Source organism: Thunnus maccoyii, chromosome 21, assembly GCF_910596095.1.
Source record: "Thunnus maccoyii chromosome 21, fThuMac1.1, whole genome shotgun sequence".
Taxonomy (NCBI): domain Eukaryota; kingdom Metazoa; phylum Chordata; class Actinopteri; order Scombriformes; family Scombridae; genus Thunnus; species Thunnus maccoyii.
This window is the reverse complement of record NC_056553.1, coordinates 15,535,448-15,553,371: the sequence shown is the minus strand read 5'-3', so window position 1 is coordinate 15,553,371 and position 17,924 is coordinate 15,535,448. Positions and strand designations below refer to the sequence as shown.

Genomic DNA, 17,924 nt, shown 5'->3' with positions numbered 1-17,924 from the left:
TTCTATAAAGTATAAGACTTATCATCCATTAACAGAGTTTTTATACAGAATGTGTAACTGAAATAATTAAACAAGGCTTTAGCAAAGTGTAAAACACTCAAAATATCTGTCACATATTTCAGTTGATCCTTGTCATTCTGGGAGTTTTACTTGTCATAAAAATCCTATTTCCTCTGTATTTGTGACAGATATTGACAACATAGGAAATGTGTTGCAATGACATTAGAGGGTTAACATGTGACAGTCACAAAGTTGCCAATCCAATGCTCATTTAATATAATAAATGTTGCACATTATATTAGTTTTCGTTTTTTTACATTTCCTCTCCCTCCTGCTCTCATTCATCATCCACAAAAAAAATCTTCATGTTTTCTGAATAAATCTTTGAAGCAGAATGTGTAACTCAAATAGTCAAACAAGGTTTAAGCATGTAATATGTAAAAAAGAGGTATACTGTATCATCAGTGTCTAAAATGTGTGTCCAACATGTCTCATAGTTTGTAGATATTTGAGTGATACTTGTGATCAAAATTTTAAAATCCAATTTCCTCTGTTTTTCTGAAAGACAAAATATAACATAGAAAGTGTGTTGTGATCATATTAAACTGATTATTATTCACCATTTGACAGTTAGTTGCCAAGACAATGCTCATTCAGTGCAATAAGTGTCTCAGAAAATGTACTTGTTTTGACATTTCACATGTAATTTCAGTGAATGTTTTAAACAATCATAAAAAATGTCTAGCTCCAGGTGTTTGTTACTTGGCCCTGCTGAATGCTGACTTTGCGAAGCCACCCAGACACAGTCACCTGAGCAGCCAGGTCAACTACAGTCTCACAGCGGACAGCAGCCTGTGTTTGTCCTGGAATGGCCACCAGGGGGCCTGGACACACATTGGCTGCAGAACACACCAGGCAGACACAAATACTACAGTCAACTGCAGGTAAGGCAGGGGTTGTGTGTGTGTGGGGGCATGAAAACATGCAGTTATGCACAGACACTAAAACACCCACACACACTGCAAAAAAGAACTACACAGTGTGATGTTTTACAGAAATTAATCACTTCATATTTCTCTGTATTTCCTGTTTGTCTCAGTTGTCACCAGTTGAGGCTGTTGACTGTGGTGCAGCAGCAGATCCAGAGCAGCCATGACACAGTCGATCTGGATCCGTTCCTAAGGTGACCTCATCCTCCTGAGGCTCAAAAAGAGCAAAACAAATTTCTCTGTTACTTTAACTGTAGCAGTAATTTGGACCTTTTCTTTACTAGCACATGGTCCTGTACGACACAAACATCATTCTGTATGTCTGTGCTCATTCAATAAAACAATAAGACCCTCCTGTGCCTCCTCTCTCCCCCCTCTCTGTCACCTCAGTGTGTCCAGTGATGTGACAGTGCTCTGTGTGCTGGTGCTGTGTGTTTGCCTGTACGTCCCGGGGTTGGTGGTGTGTAGGAGAGCTGACGTCGTCTCCGAGAAGAATCAGAGAGTCCACTACCTTATTGACAACTCTCTATGTGACCCATACCTCTATGCTGTAACCATCCACACTGGTCTCTACTCTGCAGCCAGTATGAGTGCAAAGGTAAGGCTGTCATTTGTTCCTTCAGACCAGCAGAGTTGGTCACACTGCTTTTAATTTATTGAAGCTGACTTGTGGTTCTTTAATAATTGATCATGATCAGTCATGACCATAAGGGTCGTCATTTGGATGCTGCTGTCTTATCTAAATGACATTTGCAGTACTTTGATACCAGGATATTCTTGCTGTGTTCTCTCTTCATAAAACAGTTAGTCACAGAATATTGTCGTGCTACTACAGGAGTTGTGTAAAGCATTTTTCTTCTTTTCTTCAAAATGCTTTACGAAATAATTTTAATTACATATGACATCCTCTTCATATTAATTAACACTAAAATGTAACTTATCTTAAACTGTGGAGAGGTTCTTTGATATTGTCAGTAGAGAACTTTTTCATCTTGTGTCTTGCTCATGTAACCAGACAAAAATGCACACACACAAACAGATTATTTGGATTTCATATTTTTAATAGCGTAATGTTGAAACTTCATGCAATCAACTGTAGTTGTTTTTACAGCTGACCTCACATAGCAAAAAGTAGGAATCCACTAAAAGTGGTACGATCAAGGGAATCATCATAAACACCAAAGCCTGAGCGGAGAACCACATAGATCATATCTCCCTTTTCCAGTTGAAGAACAAATCCATTAGACACATTGACATAATCATTGTTACCAACTCTATCAAGAGAGAGAGTCACTTGGTTGCCGTTGTGATACAGGTCAATAGCTATTGAATTCCACGCAGCAAACCCGTTGAATCTGAAGTAGTAGGCTCCTCTGACTGGTGCTGTAAAGACACCTGCAACAAAGAAGGAATTCAGTCTTTTAATTGATTTTGTCAGGCTTTATAGGTGTTTGTCTAACTCTGGGAATTTGTTGCCAAGTCCGTGATGTTAGACTGTGTTAGAAATCTAATCTAATCAATTCAGTGAAAACACAAACCAAACCAAATACAAGTGAGAACTATCAAAGCTTTCACAGAAGCACCCATTAAAATAAAAAAAGACTGCCAAATAGAATAAAAATAGCTACATAATACATGTGCAAACTATGTAAAAGAGAAAGTCCCTTCCCTTCATGGCATCATGTATATCCCAGTATAACATACTTTATCTGAAAGAGCTTTATAAGAGCTTCCAACCCAGAACTAGCCTACTAAGAAGACAAGAAATACAAACAAAGAAAAAAACATTTAAAAAATGGCGAGACAGACAGTTTCAAGAGAGATATTCCACACTTGGACAACTAGGGATACAATAAAAGTTATCCATAAAAAGGCAATTCCAAAAAAAATGATAAATTGGATCATAAATCTATAAGATTGTGTAATAATTCAAATAAAATCAGTGTGAGTAGGTTAGAGAGGTATATGTACCTGTAGTTGGGCTATAAGCCTGGCCGATGTTGGTGAAAATTTTACTGAACTGAAGTGTGATGTCAGTATTGAAGGGTCCAACATATCCTGCGTCAGTAAGGCCGACAGAAAACGCCACCTTTGGTCGTTCTGTGTGAATGTGGAAGACACACATAGAGAGAATATTTTCCTCTCACATCAGTAACAGCTGCAAAATGTCACTTCTGCCTCATTTAATAACTGTATTCATGTCACTCTGCATCCTGCTGCACAGAGGATGACCCTCGATTTACCGTTGCCATTCTCACTGCTACCATAATATGACATTTTGACTTTTTAATAATGATATAAGCAGCTCACCTGCATTCTCTCTCTTGAGCTCCTCCACCTGGAGCTCATTGGAGCTCATTCTGGCCTCCAACACTGTGAACACATTCATCATTTTTATTGTAAAGGAGGTAAACTACATAACTGGAACTTGAAATACATGTATGTGTATCTAATATCTAATAAACTGGCAGCTTTGTGTTTTGCAGCTTACTGGTGTTCTCCCTCTTGAGCTCCTCCACCACGTTTTCAGCAGTGTTCAATCTGGCCTCCAAATCTGTGAACACATTTCTAGTTACTATTATGAAAGATTTACAGTCAATCAGCAGTCAAGTGTAAAATGACATTTGTACCATTTGTAATATGTGAAAATTGCATGTATAAAACCAGATTTTTACTGGTATTTATTGTGGCCTCCAAAACTGTAACGTTTTTTTCACAAAAAGGTTAATTATGAACCTTTTATCATGATAATTTTCTCACTAAATATGTTTTTATTTCTATCATATGATGCTATTTTTGCTTTTTATTGATTTTTGTAGATTACCTGTGTACTGTGATGTTTAAAGTTTTCCCACCAAAACATCATTAATGAAACTTACCCTTATCTTAATCTCACTAAATATTTTCTCATTGCCAACATAATATATTCAGTTTCATTTTCACACTTTGATTTTTTTTAAGCTTACCTCTCTGGAGCTCCTTGACCAAATTTTCACTGGCGTTCATTCTGGCCTCCAAAACTGTGAATACATTTAAAGTTTTTTACCAAAAGGTTCATTTTGAATGTTAGATATTAATCTCAGTAAACATCTTAAAGATTTGGTTACATTTAACTCTTGAGCTTGGCAGGAAAAACATCACAAACATGAATGAATTAAATATCATTTAATAAAATGTAAATATCTACCTGCATTCTTGCTTTCACTGGCTGTCAGTCTGGCCTGTATGGCTGGAATAAAAGCAGTAAATTATTCCTAAAAGTAATAAATATGTGAAAATTGCATGAATCTGTTTAGCACTATGTGAATGAACCTGTATTCTCTTGCTCCAGCTTCTCTATCTTGCTCTTGCTGTTACTCAGCTCCAGACTGTGTTGGATCACCATGTCTCTCAGCTCCTTCAGCTCAGCCCAGATATCAGGGGTGATGTTAGTCTGATCACTGGTTGCTTCAACACCCAGGATCTCAGACTGAACATCTGTCTGAGTGATATCATTCTCTGTCACCCCTCCACTCTCACCCTGAGCCCTCGTCCAGTACAGACAGAGCAGCAACGCCAGAAAAGCTGCAGCACTCCTCATTGTGAAATATCACCTCTTTAGACAGCAAAATTCATTCTGACACGTCTCGCTCAGTTCCCGTCTTTATATACACGTAAAACAGGTCATTGAACTGCTGTATGAGAATGAAACAGGTGTCTTTGATAACAAATATAAAAATAGCACCAAAGATCCTTGAACACTAAACTGAGTTTAAAGCAAACAACAAGTTAGAATGATGTTCTTTCCTTCAAAATAACAACATTAAAGGACGGGTTCACAATCTTTCAAGTCTCTCTTAAAACAACAGTCTGGTGCCCTTATGAACATTAAATATTCCTGTTCATACTGAACATTAGAAGATCCCTTCAAAATGCACTTATAATGTAGGTGATGGGGACCAAAATCCTCAAGCCTCCTTTTGTGCAGAAACATATGTTTAAAAGTTTATCTGAAGCTAAAATGAAGCTGTTGTCAAAGTAAATCAAGTTTACAGTCAACATTACAGTCTTTTTAGTGCAAAAGTCCCTCTTTTTGTTACTATACTTCCACTATAGCTCAACAGGGAAACACTGTGTGAGGAAACACAAAGAGGGAATTTAATGCTAAAAAGACTGTAAATGTGGAAGATATCCACTTGATATGACTAACTCAGACTGTTGAAGCTTCATATAAGCTGAACATCAACTTTTAAATACATTTTTGCACAAAATGACTTTTGGCCCCCATCACTTACATTGAAAGCACATTTGAAGGGGATCTTTTAATATCCAGTATGAACAGGAGGAATGATTACAGTGAGGAAAACCTCTTTCAGTGTCCATATACACACCTGACTGTTGTTTTAAGACAGACTTGAAAGGTTGTGAACCTGTCCTTTAATGTTGAATGATCATCAGATCCTCATCAGAACTAAACAGATGATAAGTGGGGTTTCAGTCTCTGATCTTTTTGTGTGTATGGGTTGGTTTTCCCAGACTCAGGTTTCAATATCAACAAATTAAAGTGTAGATTCAGCATTTTAACCTCATAATCATTCTTTTATTTCGAATCTTGTGTGTTGCAGAACTCATTCTGGCCTCCAACACTGTGAAATTAACATTTAACATTAATATTATTGCGAAGTATGTTTATGGTCAGCTGGTTTCAAGTTTTTTACATGATCACTATGGAGGCCAACCTGTGCTCTTATTTTCACACGCTGTTACTCTGACTAGAAGATCTGCGATAGAAGATAGAAGGCAAAATTAATAAGCAGATTAATAATTGTTCAACAGCCAGATGTAAAATCTCATGTTGAACTTGTCTCTGCTAAATACATAAATATCTTTTAAATTCTCTTCAGTCACTTTGGGCATCAAAGTTTGCAAATATCTAATTGAGCTGATAGTAAATGATCCAGACCAGTGACATCTCAGTGGTACCAAACTGGAACTTCAAAATATGTTTTCACCCAAAGGTTCATCAAGAACCATACCTTAATATCAAATAAATATATTCTCATTGCTAGCATGCGGTAAAAAAAAGTTTTTACATGTTATTGTAGCTTACCTGTGTTCTCCCTCATGCTCATTCTGGCCCTCAGAACTGTGAAGACATTTAAAGTTACTGTGTCTTTTAAAAAGATACTTTTTTGTTCAAATAAACATCTTTTGTGCAAATATTATGAACATTAAATATTCCTGTTCATACTGACCATAAGAAGATCACTTTAACTGAGCAGAAAGTAAATGAGTCAGACTAAGGACATCTCAGGCATGATTGATACTCTCTGGTCAAACTACCAAACTAAAAATGGAAATATACAGTATATCCACCATAAAGCTGATATAAAAGTTACATGGATGAATCTAATCCCATATAAATAGATTTTTGGCCTATAAAACCAGTCTGGACAAACATGACAGACAGTTGTGCTGCATGAGCTGCAACTAAAGCAATAAACTACTCAGAACAGTCATTTCAATAATATACAAACATTGAATGTGTGAAGCCCTGTGTGACTGACATTAATGCACTCACCTGTATTCTCTTGCTCCAGCTTCTCTATCTTGCTTTTGGTGTTCCTCAGCTCCACCTTGTGTTGGAGATTACTGTTACTGTTGAAATTACTGTTCTGGTAAATATTTTAAAAGGCACAATCTGTTATCCAAATGTAAACTAAAGGACATCTTAACAAACAAAAGTCAAAGCACAAGATTGAAACCTGTTATAAAAGGACTAACAGATCCTTTAATACAGGTAGTAACACTACACAACAACTCTATTATCATGATGTTTTCACAAGCTGTTAACAGGTTGAAATAGGTGAGACACCAGCAAAAAAAAAAAAATCTCTGTGTAAATGTTTAAATACTTGGGAGACTATTTTCACATTACTGACAAGCATGTTTGAAAAAACTGACAATGACACATCGCAGCTCAGTGGATGTTTCTTATTGTTTTAAACCTTGAAGATGTGCTGACTAGAAGTAGAAGTAGCAGAAAAGTACTGTATATATCAGAAAAACATCCAGTGGTGAATGATCACAATTCATTTTGTTCTCATTTTGGTTGGAAAAATGTATATTAAAGAATCCTACAAAGTTGAGTCTTTATTCAGTGACATCTCCATTTTAAAAACAATTAAAACATCCAATAAGGTATTTCAACCATGTTCTGAAATACAGCAAATGGAGTCCAAGCATTTATAAATATTTTTGCGGTTTAGTTTGTTTTAAGATAAGACTGTAGCAGCTGGTTTTGTCTCACTGTCTCTTGCACTACTTTTGAACTCTGCCTCTCTGTTATTTTTAGCTGTATTTTATAATCTTTAAACATTCTCCCCTTTCCATCCCAGTTGTTGTATGTCTTGTAGTTTTTTGGGTTTTTTTATTTCCTTGTAATTATGGGATTTGAAGAGCTATATGTTATGTCTGGATCAGAGATTGTCATCATATCAAAAGCATATTCTTTGTTTAGAAACAATATGTTTATGCTAAATGTCTTAAAAGAAGCAGCCTTTTCACCATTCAGGGGTTTTTGTTTTTGAAAGCAAATTGTTTTATATATCGTTCAGTCAAACATTATAAACTGAGTCCGTCAGACAAGAATACTTGAAGCCTTTGGCTAATCCTGCCATTCATTAACCCTTACAATGACAAAACCTTGGTCCTTACAGGACAGGACCTTTGTTTCATCAGGTGGGGGACAATGATATAGTATGATGCAGATTGTTGTAAGATTCCATGTTACATTCTGCTTGAATATGAGTTGCTATACTTCAACAGGTTGTGCTATAAATTATGTTGGTGTATGTGGTTTTTAAAATCTTGTTCCATGTTCCCCTTTTTAACTTTAAGCAACTGCCCCTCTAAAGGTCTCTGCACGGCCCTGCTGAGTGACATCATTCTCTGTCACCCCTCCACTCTCACCCTGAGCCCTCGTCTGATAACAAATGTAAAAATAACACCAAAGACCCTTGAACACTGAACTGAATTTAAAGCAAACAACTAGTTAGAATGATGTTCTTTTAAAATCATTAATAGTGAATCCTTAAAAAACCACAGTACATTAATGTTGAAGGATCATGAGAACTAAACAGTTGATAAGAGCAATTTCAGTCTTTGATCTTTCAAAAGTGTGTATGTTTGTTTCCCAGACTCAGGTTGTAAAGGGCTACAACTGGGTCATGGTTCATCTGATGTGTATTAACGTGTGTTTTTAAAGAATTTATTGCAAATAGTGCTGCAGAGCAAAGCCAACACAACAAAAAACATATACTGTCCAAATATGTAAAGACTCTACTGCACTATATAAAGCTCTAAGGTGTATAGATGGATCCACAAAGTGTCATTGTAGGAGTTGTGATCATTCACTAACATGGGTTTAACAGTTAAAGTTAAATTCTAAATGTTTTTTGGGGTTTTTTTATATTTTAGGTGAGAATGTTCTATAATTTTTAGAGTCTTGTTCTTCTAACCAGAAAAAAACACAGACAAAAAGTTATTTGGATTTTATAAATGCTTATATTTTCTAAGTAATGTTGAAACTGTGTAATATTAACTGTGGGTACTTCACAGCTGCACTCACAGAGGGAAAAGCAGAAAACCATCAAAGGTGGTACGATTGTTGTTGTAATCCGCAACACCGCAGTTTAAGGCAAGAGTCAGGAAGATCACGTCCCCCTTTTCTAGTCGAAGAATTAAAGCATTAGACATAGAGATATGGCCAGTGTTATCACTGTAGTCTGAACTATACATCACTCTATTGTCATTGTGATTAAGATAAGCACAAATCCAAGCTGAAGTACGGTTGTCCCACAAGGTGAATCTGAAGTAGTAGACTCCTCTGATTGGGGCTGTGAAGATACCTGCATCAGAGGAGAAAATCAGTGAGGGGTCAGAACTTCTCCTCACATCAGTACTGAAAACTGGATATAAAAGAGCTGAATACCTGTAGTTGGGTTGTAGGCCTGGCCGATATTGGTGAAGACTTTACTGAACTTAAGTGTGGTGTCAGTATTGAAGGGTCCAACATGTCCTACATCAGTAAGACCGACTGAAAACGCCACCTTTGGTCGGTCTGTATGAATGTGGAAGACATGCATTTTGAAAACGTCACTGAGTCTCTGAGAAATGTAACTGCATCTTTTGTTTGTAAAATATTTTCCTCACTGACATACTGCTTTTCAACCACACAATATAGTGACACTACAGTCAATTTGATGCTGATAGCAGCATCTTGACTTTCAATAATGATTTAAGCAGCTTACCTGCATTCTCTCTCTTGAGCTCCTCCACCTCGTTTTCATTGGAGCTCATTCTGGCCTCCAACACTGTGAACACATTTATCACTTTTATTGTGAAATAGGATTATGGTCTGCAGTTTTCACATTTTGTCTTGATTACTATGTAGGCCTACCTGTATTCTGATTTTCAGTAGCTGTTACTCTGACCAAAAGATCTGCAATAGAGGAGAAAAATGAATATGTTAAATAGATTATTTGATAAACAACCCCAGATGTTACATTTCTGTTAAATCTTTTTAACTCCTTTCCAATTACTTTTGCACATCACATTTTGCAAAAACTTGTTTTCTAACATTATATGCCATTTTTATTTTTTAATGATGTTTTTGTAGCTTACCCATGATGTCTCTCTTGAGCTCCACAACCACATTTTCACTGGTGTTTATTCTGGTCTCCAAAACTGTAACATTTTTCACAAAAAGGTTGATTATGCTTTGATCATTTTCTCACTAAATATATTTTTATTTCTAACATACAGTGCTATTTTTGCTTTTTATTGATTGTTTTAGCTTACCTCTGCTCTCCTGCTTGAGTTCCTCAACCATGTTGTCACTGGCGCTCAATCTGGTTTCCAAAACTGCAAAGATGTTTAACATTTTCCCACCAAAACATCATTAATGAAACCTTAACCTTATCTTAACCTCACTAAATATTTTCTCATTGCCAACATAATATACTCAGTTTAATTTTCACACTTTGATTTTTTTAAGCTTACCTATGTTCTCTCTCTGGAGCTCCTTGACCAAATTTTCACTGGCGTTCATTCTGGCCTCCAAAACTGTGAATACATTTAAAGTTTTTTACCAAAAGGTTTAATTTACATCTTAGATATTAATCTCAGTAAACACCTTAAAGATTTGGTTACATTTTACTCTTGAGCTTGACAGGAAAATCATCACAAACATGAATGAATTATATACCATTTAATAAAATGTAAATATCTACCTGCATTCGTACATTCACTGGCTGTCAGTCTGGCCTGTATGGCTGGAATAAAAGCAGTAAATTAGTCCTAAAAGTAATGAATATGTGAACATTGCATGAATCTGTTTAGCACTATGTGAATGAACCTGTATTCTCTTGCTCCAGCTTCTCTATCTTGCTCTTGCTGTTACTCAGCTCCAGACTGTGTTGGATCACCATGTCTCTCAGCTCCTTCAGCTCAGCCCAGATATCAGGGGTGATGTTAGTCTGATCACTGGTTGCTTTAACACCCAGGATCTCAGACTGAATATCTGTCTGAGTGATATCATTCTCTGTCCCCCCTCCACTCTCACCCTGAGCCCTCGTCCAGTACAGACAGAGCAGCAACGCCAGAAAAGCTGCAGCACTCCTCATTGTGAAATATCACCTCTTTAGACAGCAAGATGCAGTCTGACACGTCTCGCTCACTTCCCGTCTTTATATACACGTTAAACAGGTCACTGAACTGCTGTATGAGAATGAAACAGGTGTCTTTGACAACAAATATAAAAATAAAGCTAAAGGTCCTTGAACACTTGTTTTGCTACTAAACTATCCTCATAAAATCCAGTTTAGTCCAGCATATGGGACACATACTGCAATGTGTATCTGGGCAACTGTTTTTATATGTTTACCAGGTCTACATAGTGCTGTGTGGTGAAGATGAGTTCTCGCAGACAAGAGAACTACAAGTCCCAGGATGCATTCTGTTCAGGAGGAACTCTCAAGCCACCTTTATACTCAGGTAACATTCAAATATCTCCAAATAAATAAATAAATAAATTTTAGTTTCCTACAGATTTTACTATAACACTACATAATATATACAGTAGTTTTATAAAAATCGTACATAAACTCCTACTTCAGTGTATTCTTTGTGTCTGACACCACAGTGCAGCAACCAGCCTGGGCGCAGTGCGGGGGGTTCACATCTGGCATGACAACTCGGGACCCTCCCCGAACTGGTACCTCAAACTGGTGGAGGTATCTGAGGTAAGGTCTGCCTGTTTTGTGGATGTGTTGTTTCCACTTTCAACTTGGCCACCAACATGTTTTGTTTGTCTACTTTCAATAAAGGTGAACAGAGGCCACGTGAAGGGTCGTGCTTGGCTCTTTGTCGGTCAGTGCTGGTTGGCTGTCAACAAAGGTGATGGCCAGGTGGAGAGAACACTACGTGTTTGTAACCAGGGAATAGGCTTTGCTAAGGTACAACACTCACACACATACACACACACACATATGAAAACATCTTTTAATCTCTTCTCCCGTGTGACCATGGGTCTCTACCTTGCAGATGTTGTGCCTAAAGTTATCTGACTACTTGGCCGACCTCCACACCTGGATATCTGTGTGCACCTGCCCCTGCCCTGGCTCGTTCACACGCACTCAGAGACTTAGCGTGTGTCTGCTGCTACTGTTGGGTTACGAATGTGTCAGCGCAGTAATCATATCAAAAATAGATGAGCAGGTTGGTTTAAAAAAAACATTAAAGTTTGAGATTTGGTGCATAAGAGTTATAAAACTTGTCACCTATAACGCCGTGGTTCCAAATCATTTGTTTACAGTTGCCGTTGCAGTTGGGCATGGTTGATGTATCAGCTGTTTCTGTGACAACGGGAGTATTAAGTGTGGTGGCAGTGTTGCCCGCAGCAATAGTGATATCATTCCTGTTCCGACTGCGTAAGGTCAAGCTGACGGGGTCAGGAGTCCAATACGCAAATGGCAGAAAGTTTGACAGTGACTGTTTTGATGGTGAGAATTCATGGACAAAATCAAAAATGTCAACTTTCTCCTCTATTTTCTACTTTATGACATTAAAATACTGTCTGATCATGTGGTTCCGTTTCTTTATGCATTATTCCAAGTTTTCATTTACTTGTTTTGCATTTTCTTCTTCCTTTATTTTCTTGTCACCTCACTTGTTCATTGTCTGTCTCTGTGCAGATGCACTGTCAGTGAACAACAGTATATTCGAGCCCTCCTGGAGCAGCCTTCAACAGTGGGCGCAGGAAGCCTGGAGGAAGAAACATCAGGTCACACCTCAAGCAGTTAGCAATCTTTTTCTGTTTTTCCTCTTCTCTTGGTCTTTGCTCTCATAGCATCTCCTCATCCTTATTCATTTTTGCTGTAGGATACAGACTGGCTCTCCGTGTCCACTAGGGATCTGGAAAATAAAGACACACATGAGAAATCTGTGATCCAAACAGATGTGGTCATAAGGAAGGAGGATGCTCTTTCAGTTGAGAGCAGTACGGGACCAGCACTTCAAAACTCATTTCTGATTACAGGCGGAAACAAGGTTGATCAAGGACGTCACAGAAAAGAGTTGGATAGTGTTAGTGAAAGCCGCAGGTTTCATGGAACCCAGAAAGATAATTTGTCTGGTACGAAGGAGAAAGATCCATCAGATGGTGGCTTCGAGGATGACAGGCTTCGCAAGGCAGCGTGGTCAGGGCATAGTGGTGGTTCCCACATCACTGACACACTGAGAGGAAGACAAGTCAGATCAACATCACAGTGGTGTCAATATCTGGCCTGGGCACTGTGTCTGCTGTTGTCTCTCATCTGCCTGGTGCTCTCTGCAGTGCTGGGGCTGAGGTAATGGAAGAGTTCAATTGATTTATTATTATAGTTAAGCAAAAAAAAAATTAACATGTTTTTCTTCTTGTTGATATAACCTGTGTCCTTTTCACATTAATTAACATGTGTTTTCATTTGTCAGGTTCAGCAGCAGCAAGGTTCTGCTTTGGATACACTCTGTTTTCTTCTCCTTGTTGTCTTGCATCTTCCTGATCCAGCCAGCTGTGGTAATTGCATTTTAACCATATAAAATTATAATCCCTAATCTTCAAACAAGTTGTTTTATGCTAACTCTTTGCAATTGTCCTTTTTCTTTTCCAGATACTTGCAGTGGCAGTGACTGTCTCCCTTTGGTACAGAAGAAGACCTGACTTTCATAGTTTCTCAAGTATCACAGACTTTGAGATAGAGACTTCTATACTGTTGAGTCAAAATGGTGCTAATCAACCAGAAGAGCAGTTCAAGCCACCTGCTTTCCTCCAGGAAAGACGCTCATATCTCAAAAAGGTGATAGCAACATTTTATTTCATTTTAACCTGTTCTAGTCTACTCTATTAGAACATCAAGTCAATTATTTCTGATTGACAGCTGCTTGGAGCTCGTCAGCGAGCCAGATACCTACGTCTTGTGCGTCCGCCAACTCCAGCAGAGCTGAGGAGGACTCGTGGGAGGAAAAGAAGAGAGACTCTTATCCGTAAAACCCTCAGGTGTGTATGTGTGTGTGTGTGTTTCTGTGTTTATATGTGCACTTGTGTGTGTGTAAATGTGTAAGGAATCATCTCTTTCTCTTTGTCCTCCAGGGATTTCTCTGTCTGCGTCTCTATGCTTTTCCTGATGATGTGTATAACCTATGGCAGCTCATTCAGTGACCATTACCATGTCAATAAAGCTGTCAGAAAACAGTTTCTAGGGTAATACACACACACACATGCAGGGTCTCTTGCCTTTTTTCACAAACTCACTACAAGCACTGACTAATCATATTTTTTTATTTCTTTCAGTAGCAGCCAGGATAATGAGTTCATTTCCATACAAAAGCATGATGACTGGTGGAGGTGGACACAGACCAGCCTGCTTAACTTACTGTACAAAAATGCATCAGACACAACTATGGTAAACTATTAACTAAGGGCTGTGCAGAGATACAGCACTCCATGAAAGTTTCTAAGATAAACCAAAAAGAATTCATCCATTAATCTTGAATCAAATTTTGAACGAAAAAGACTCAAGTTTCAGTTCTGACCTCTCTTTGTCAAATATTGTTATACAATAAAAATATTTCAAAAATGATGTACCTTGACCATGTACGCAAGCTAAATGTCCTTGTGTTTCACCATATGTAATGAAACAAACCATTTTTCACCTTTTTCATGACTCAATAGGTTGATGTCATCCAACAATCACACATCTTGATTGGTGAGCCAATCCTGTGGAAGATGGAGATCTCCAGCTCATTTCAGGACCAGGTAAACAAAAAATGCATTTACATGTAGTACTCCATTACTTATTCAACTCATTTTATTACAAACATGTGCCAATATAATTACATTTACTGGAAAAACAAGGATGATAAAATGTTGAATTATCTGACGTGTTTGAAAAGCAAAATATTCTGATTTGGCAAACATTGAGAAATGACTGATACTAGTTTTAATATGTGTTTTTAATTAACAGCAATCTAAGAAAAATGAACCACATATTACTTGAATGGTCCGGATGTATTTTTTTAGCCACTTGAATTTCAAGAAAATAATCAGTATTGTATCAGAAGTCACTTTCTTCAGGCTTGTTCACATTTCTGTGTTTGCATTGAACTTCCTGTAGAGTGTGCTGTTTCATAAAATGGGCCTAAGCCTCAACTAGATAGATTAGTCAATATGTATTTTGAATGCAAACAATCCAGCGGGCAGATTTGCTTCAAAATAATTAAGTTCTGAACTTTAATTACAATTTTAATATACATCTGTAGTGTCTGTTAAGGGTTTGAATTGAGTACACTGATAGGTGCTCAGATTTAGGGAGAAACCTGCGCTGTATCCTTATTGAAGATACCTTTGTGTCACATTTAAAGATCCCCACCTTTTCAATATGCAAACATGAAGAAGATGTCAGCTACTTATTTGCACTAGATGTTTCAAATTTCTACATCACACTTGTGAAAGTTGCATATAGAACCATGATTGACTTCCAGACATTGGCATTTATCATTCTGTACAATGAAGGTCAAATATTCAGGTGTAGTAACTATAAACAAAATATTTTTGAGGGGGACTTTTGCACATGCAAAAACTTAAAGTTTTTGCATGTGCCTTTGATTTTTTGTTTTGCTCTGACTGTGTGCTCTTTGTGACTCAGGTTTCTGGCGTGACTCTTGTACCAGAATGTCTTCACTTATTATCTGGGAGCGGAGCATCAACTTACCCACAGTCAGATGCCATGGGTGCTATGGGAACACCTTCAAGGACATGTGGTCACCTGGGCTGTTATTTAGGACCAAGTGCTACAGTTAGTCTCGGCCACACAAAGTGAGAAACACACAGTCCTGACGTAGAGGAGAGAGGAGTTATTACTGAAATTATTCCTTCGTGTCTCTGACATCATCGTAACCATCATTTACTTTCCCTCTGCTCTTCTACAGGTCTGACGCTCTGTTCAGATTGAAGCTCCTGCGTTCATGTGGCTGGCTGGGCAGACAGACGGTGGCCCTGAAGGTCCAGTTCACCTTGTACAGCCCTGCACCCAACTTGTTCAGCAGTGTGACCCTGCTTGCTGAGCAGAGCCCCATCGGTAACCTGCTGCCCTCTGCCAAAGTCCAGTCAGTTAGGTTGTATCACACTCCTTCCGTGTGGGACTATGTTGTCATGGTCTGCCAGGTAAAAGGCAACAAAATATTAATGATTCAGTTGATTTTAAAAGGGGAAAAAAATACAATTTTTCATTGCATAACCTTCTGACTCCACACTAACATTTAACATTTTGATGACAACATCAACCTCATGAGTTTTAATCATTTTTTTGTTAAAATACTTAAAGTTCCTCATGTTTTCTTCACCTCTCCTTCAGCTTCTCTTCCTCCTCTTGTCTCTGCTGCATCTCTGTCTTCAAGTGTACACTGCAGGGCAGCAAGGGCTGATGGGATACTGCAGGACACCCTGCAACTGGCTGGAAGTGAGTCTCCCTCATAAACACACATGGGCAAAATAATAATTCCAACATAATGTTTTCACAAAAAGATTACAAGACTCATGTAAACTCAGCTGACATGGACAAAGGCACATATACACACTCACCCATTTGTGCACACAACAGTGTAAACAAGATCACAGTGACCTAGCTAAAAGGGTACGGCAACCTGTAGCTCTTAAGTAAACCACACAGAAAAAGCATTTGAAGGTCAAACACAATAGGGTTTGCCTGCAGAGTATGAAATGTACCAGAAATATACTGCATCTGTCTCTCTCTGCAGGTCATTCTGCTGACAGTGATCATGGCGTACTATGTTCATTACATATATCACTCTGTGGTCATCATGGAGGTTGTGGAGCTGCTGCAGAGACACAACTACAGAGGGCATGTGGATGTTAGCCTTCTGGCTACCTGGGAACAAGTGAGAGAAAAAGAAAGGAACACATGTATTAAGAAACAGTTCACTCTCCGTGTCTTTCTTTGTGTATTGGAGCAAACATAAAGAGTTTGCAGAACATTACTAAAACTGGTTTAACATCGCATTGTAGTTACTTTTTAAGAGGACACACTGTGTACAGGGTTTGTTGTTTTTGCTAAACACACCCTTATTAAATACATATGGAAAACCCAACTTTGAGGTTAGAGATCACATTGATGCTGATGTTTTGTGTCTGCAGTATATTCGTGCTCTGCGTGGCGTTATGCTCTTCCTTCTCACCATGAGGTGTGTGAGTGTGTTGGGGGTGACCAGGACCTCGTCTACCTCTGCTACACTTTTCGCCCGCTCACTCTCCAGCCTCATCTGGCCGATGGTAAACACTTAGTGCAGTAATACCACCAGTTATGAAAGATGTTGATTCTAAGAACTTCCTTTTAATATATATTGTTGCAAGAAAAAGCAAGTTACAGTCTTCAAAATATGTACAATATGATTGCATCATCAGAAATAATGCTGTCTGAAAGTGAACTGCAATAAAAAACATAGCTTTTTGTATGTTCTGCTTTCAGGTGTGCAGGTTTTTTCTTCACAGATTGTACAGAAAATAATTATTTTAAAGTTTGGATTTGGTTAGAAACAAATACTAAGCTCACTGCACAGACAGATGAAGAAAGCGCTAAAATTTGGTATCTTCTACTGTCCTAGATTTCAGGTCTTATCCTGCTGGTGGCGCTGTCCTGTGCGGGGAACCTTCTGTTTGTACAAAGCTCCTGGGCTTTCAGCTCCCTTCCTCGCTCCCTTCAGACTCTGCTCCGTCACTACCGGGGTCTCAGGGCCGTCAGGGGCCTCCTCCATTCAGGACATGATTTCCTTTACTATAGAGCTCTCTATCTGTCCTGCACAGTAGTGTGGACAGCAGTGGTATATACTATATCATTTTTATTTTTTTCCTCATAAAATTCTAATTGTGACTGAATAGATAAGTGGCAGACTGATTTATGCATACATGAAGTCTTCACACAACTTATTCTCATAGAACAAACAGTCTGTCTAGGTCATTCTTGTGTTCTTACAGGTGTTTGTTCCTCATAGATGATAGGTGCCGTGTCCTCGTTGGTCAGACGTGCCAAAAGATCTCAGAGCAGGAGTGATGTCCTCACCATGAGAGAATTATCCAGTTACATCAAACTGAAAGTTTCTGAGTTTACTGGGCAGCATAAACCAACATGGACTGGTAACAGTGTGGAGACGAGGGTGAGGAAAAAGCTGTTCTTTTAAAATATTCTAAATATCTACATATCATTGTCAAATTACTTTGTGTCACGTCCTACCAGGACTTTTTCTGTTTTTTGGATTCTTTGTATTTTTGTTCTTTTGACTTCCTTGGTTTTTGTTATCCTTCTGATGCCCTCAGACTTTTTCTGGTTTTAGTTGGACTTC

The 17,924-nt window shown here is 38.2% G+C and overlaps 1 protein-coding gene across 1 annotated transcript in view; it reads left to right on the top strand.

Moving 5' to 3' along the window:
• The window catches only part of LOC121888557 (polycystic kidney disease 1 like 1-like), a 36,043-nt gene that overhangs the window by 15,441 nt on the left and 2,678 nt on the right, over nucleotides 1–17,924 (top strand). Inside the window, exons 31-53 of the mRNA XM_042400162.1 lie at nucleotides 746–944; nucleotides 1,100–1,183; nucleotides 1,380–1,587; nucleotides 10,918–11,024; nucleotides 11,173–11,272; nucleotides 11,357–11,485; nucleotides 11,574–11,747; nucleotides 11,845–12,031; nucleotides 12,224–12,312; nucleotides 12,411–12,877; nucleotides 13,002–13,086; nucleotides 13,181–13,366; nucleotides 13,448–13,566; nucleotides 13,660–13,770; nucleotides 13,864–13,972; nucleotides 14,242–14,325; nucleotides 15,215–15,384; nucleotides 15,498–15,732; nucleotides 15,923–16,027; nucleotides 16,326–16,466; nucleotides 16,723–16,857; nucleotides 17,190–17,405; nucleotides 17,577–17,738. Coding sequence (XP_042256096.1) covers nucleotides 746–944; nucleotides 1,100–1,183; nucleotides 1,380–1,587; nucleotides 10,918–11,024; nucleotides 11,173–11,272; nucleotides 11,357–11,485; nucleotides 11,574–11,747; nucleotides 11,845–12,031; nucleotides 12,224–12,312; nucleotides 12,411–12,877; nucleotides 13,002–13,086; nucleotides 13,181–13,366; nucleotides 13,448–13,566; nucleotides 13,660–13,770; nucleotides 13,864–13,972; nucleotides 14,242–14,325; nucleotides 15,215–15,384; nucleotides 15,498–15,732; nucleotides 15,923–16,027; nucleotides 16,326–16,466; nucleotides 16,723–16,857; nucleotides 17,190–17,405; nucleotides 17,577–17,738 — 3,602 coding nt within the window. The remainder of the gene's footprint in view (nucleotides 1–745; nucleotides 945–1,099; nucleotides 1,184–1,379; nucleotides 1,588–10,917; nucleotides 11,025–11,172; nucleotides 11,273–11,356; nucleotides 11,486–11,573; nucleotides 11,748–11,844; nucleotides 12,032–12,223; nucleotides 12,313–12,410; nucleotides 12,878–13,001; nucleotides 13,087–13,180; nucleotides 13,367–13,447; nucleotides 13,567–13,659; nucleotides 13,771–13,863; nucleotides 13,973–14,241; nucleotides 14,326–15,214; nucleotides 15,385–15,497; nucleotides 15,733–15,922; nucleotides 16,028–16,325; nucleotides 16,467–16,722; nucleotides 16,858–17,189; nucleotides 17,406–17,576; nucleotides 17,739–17,924) is intronic.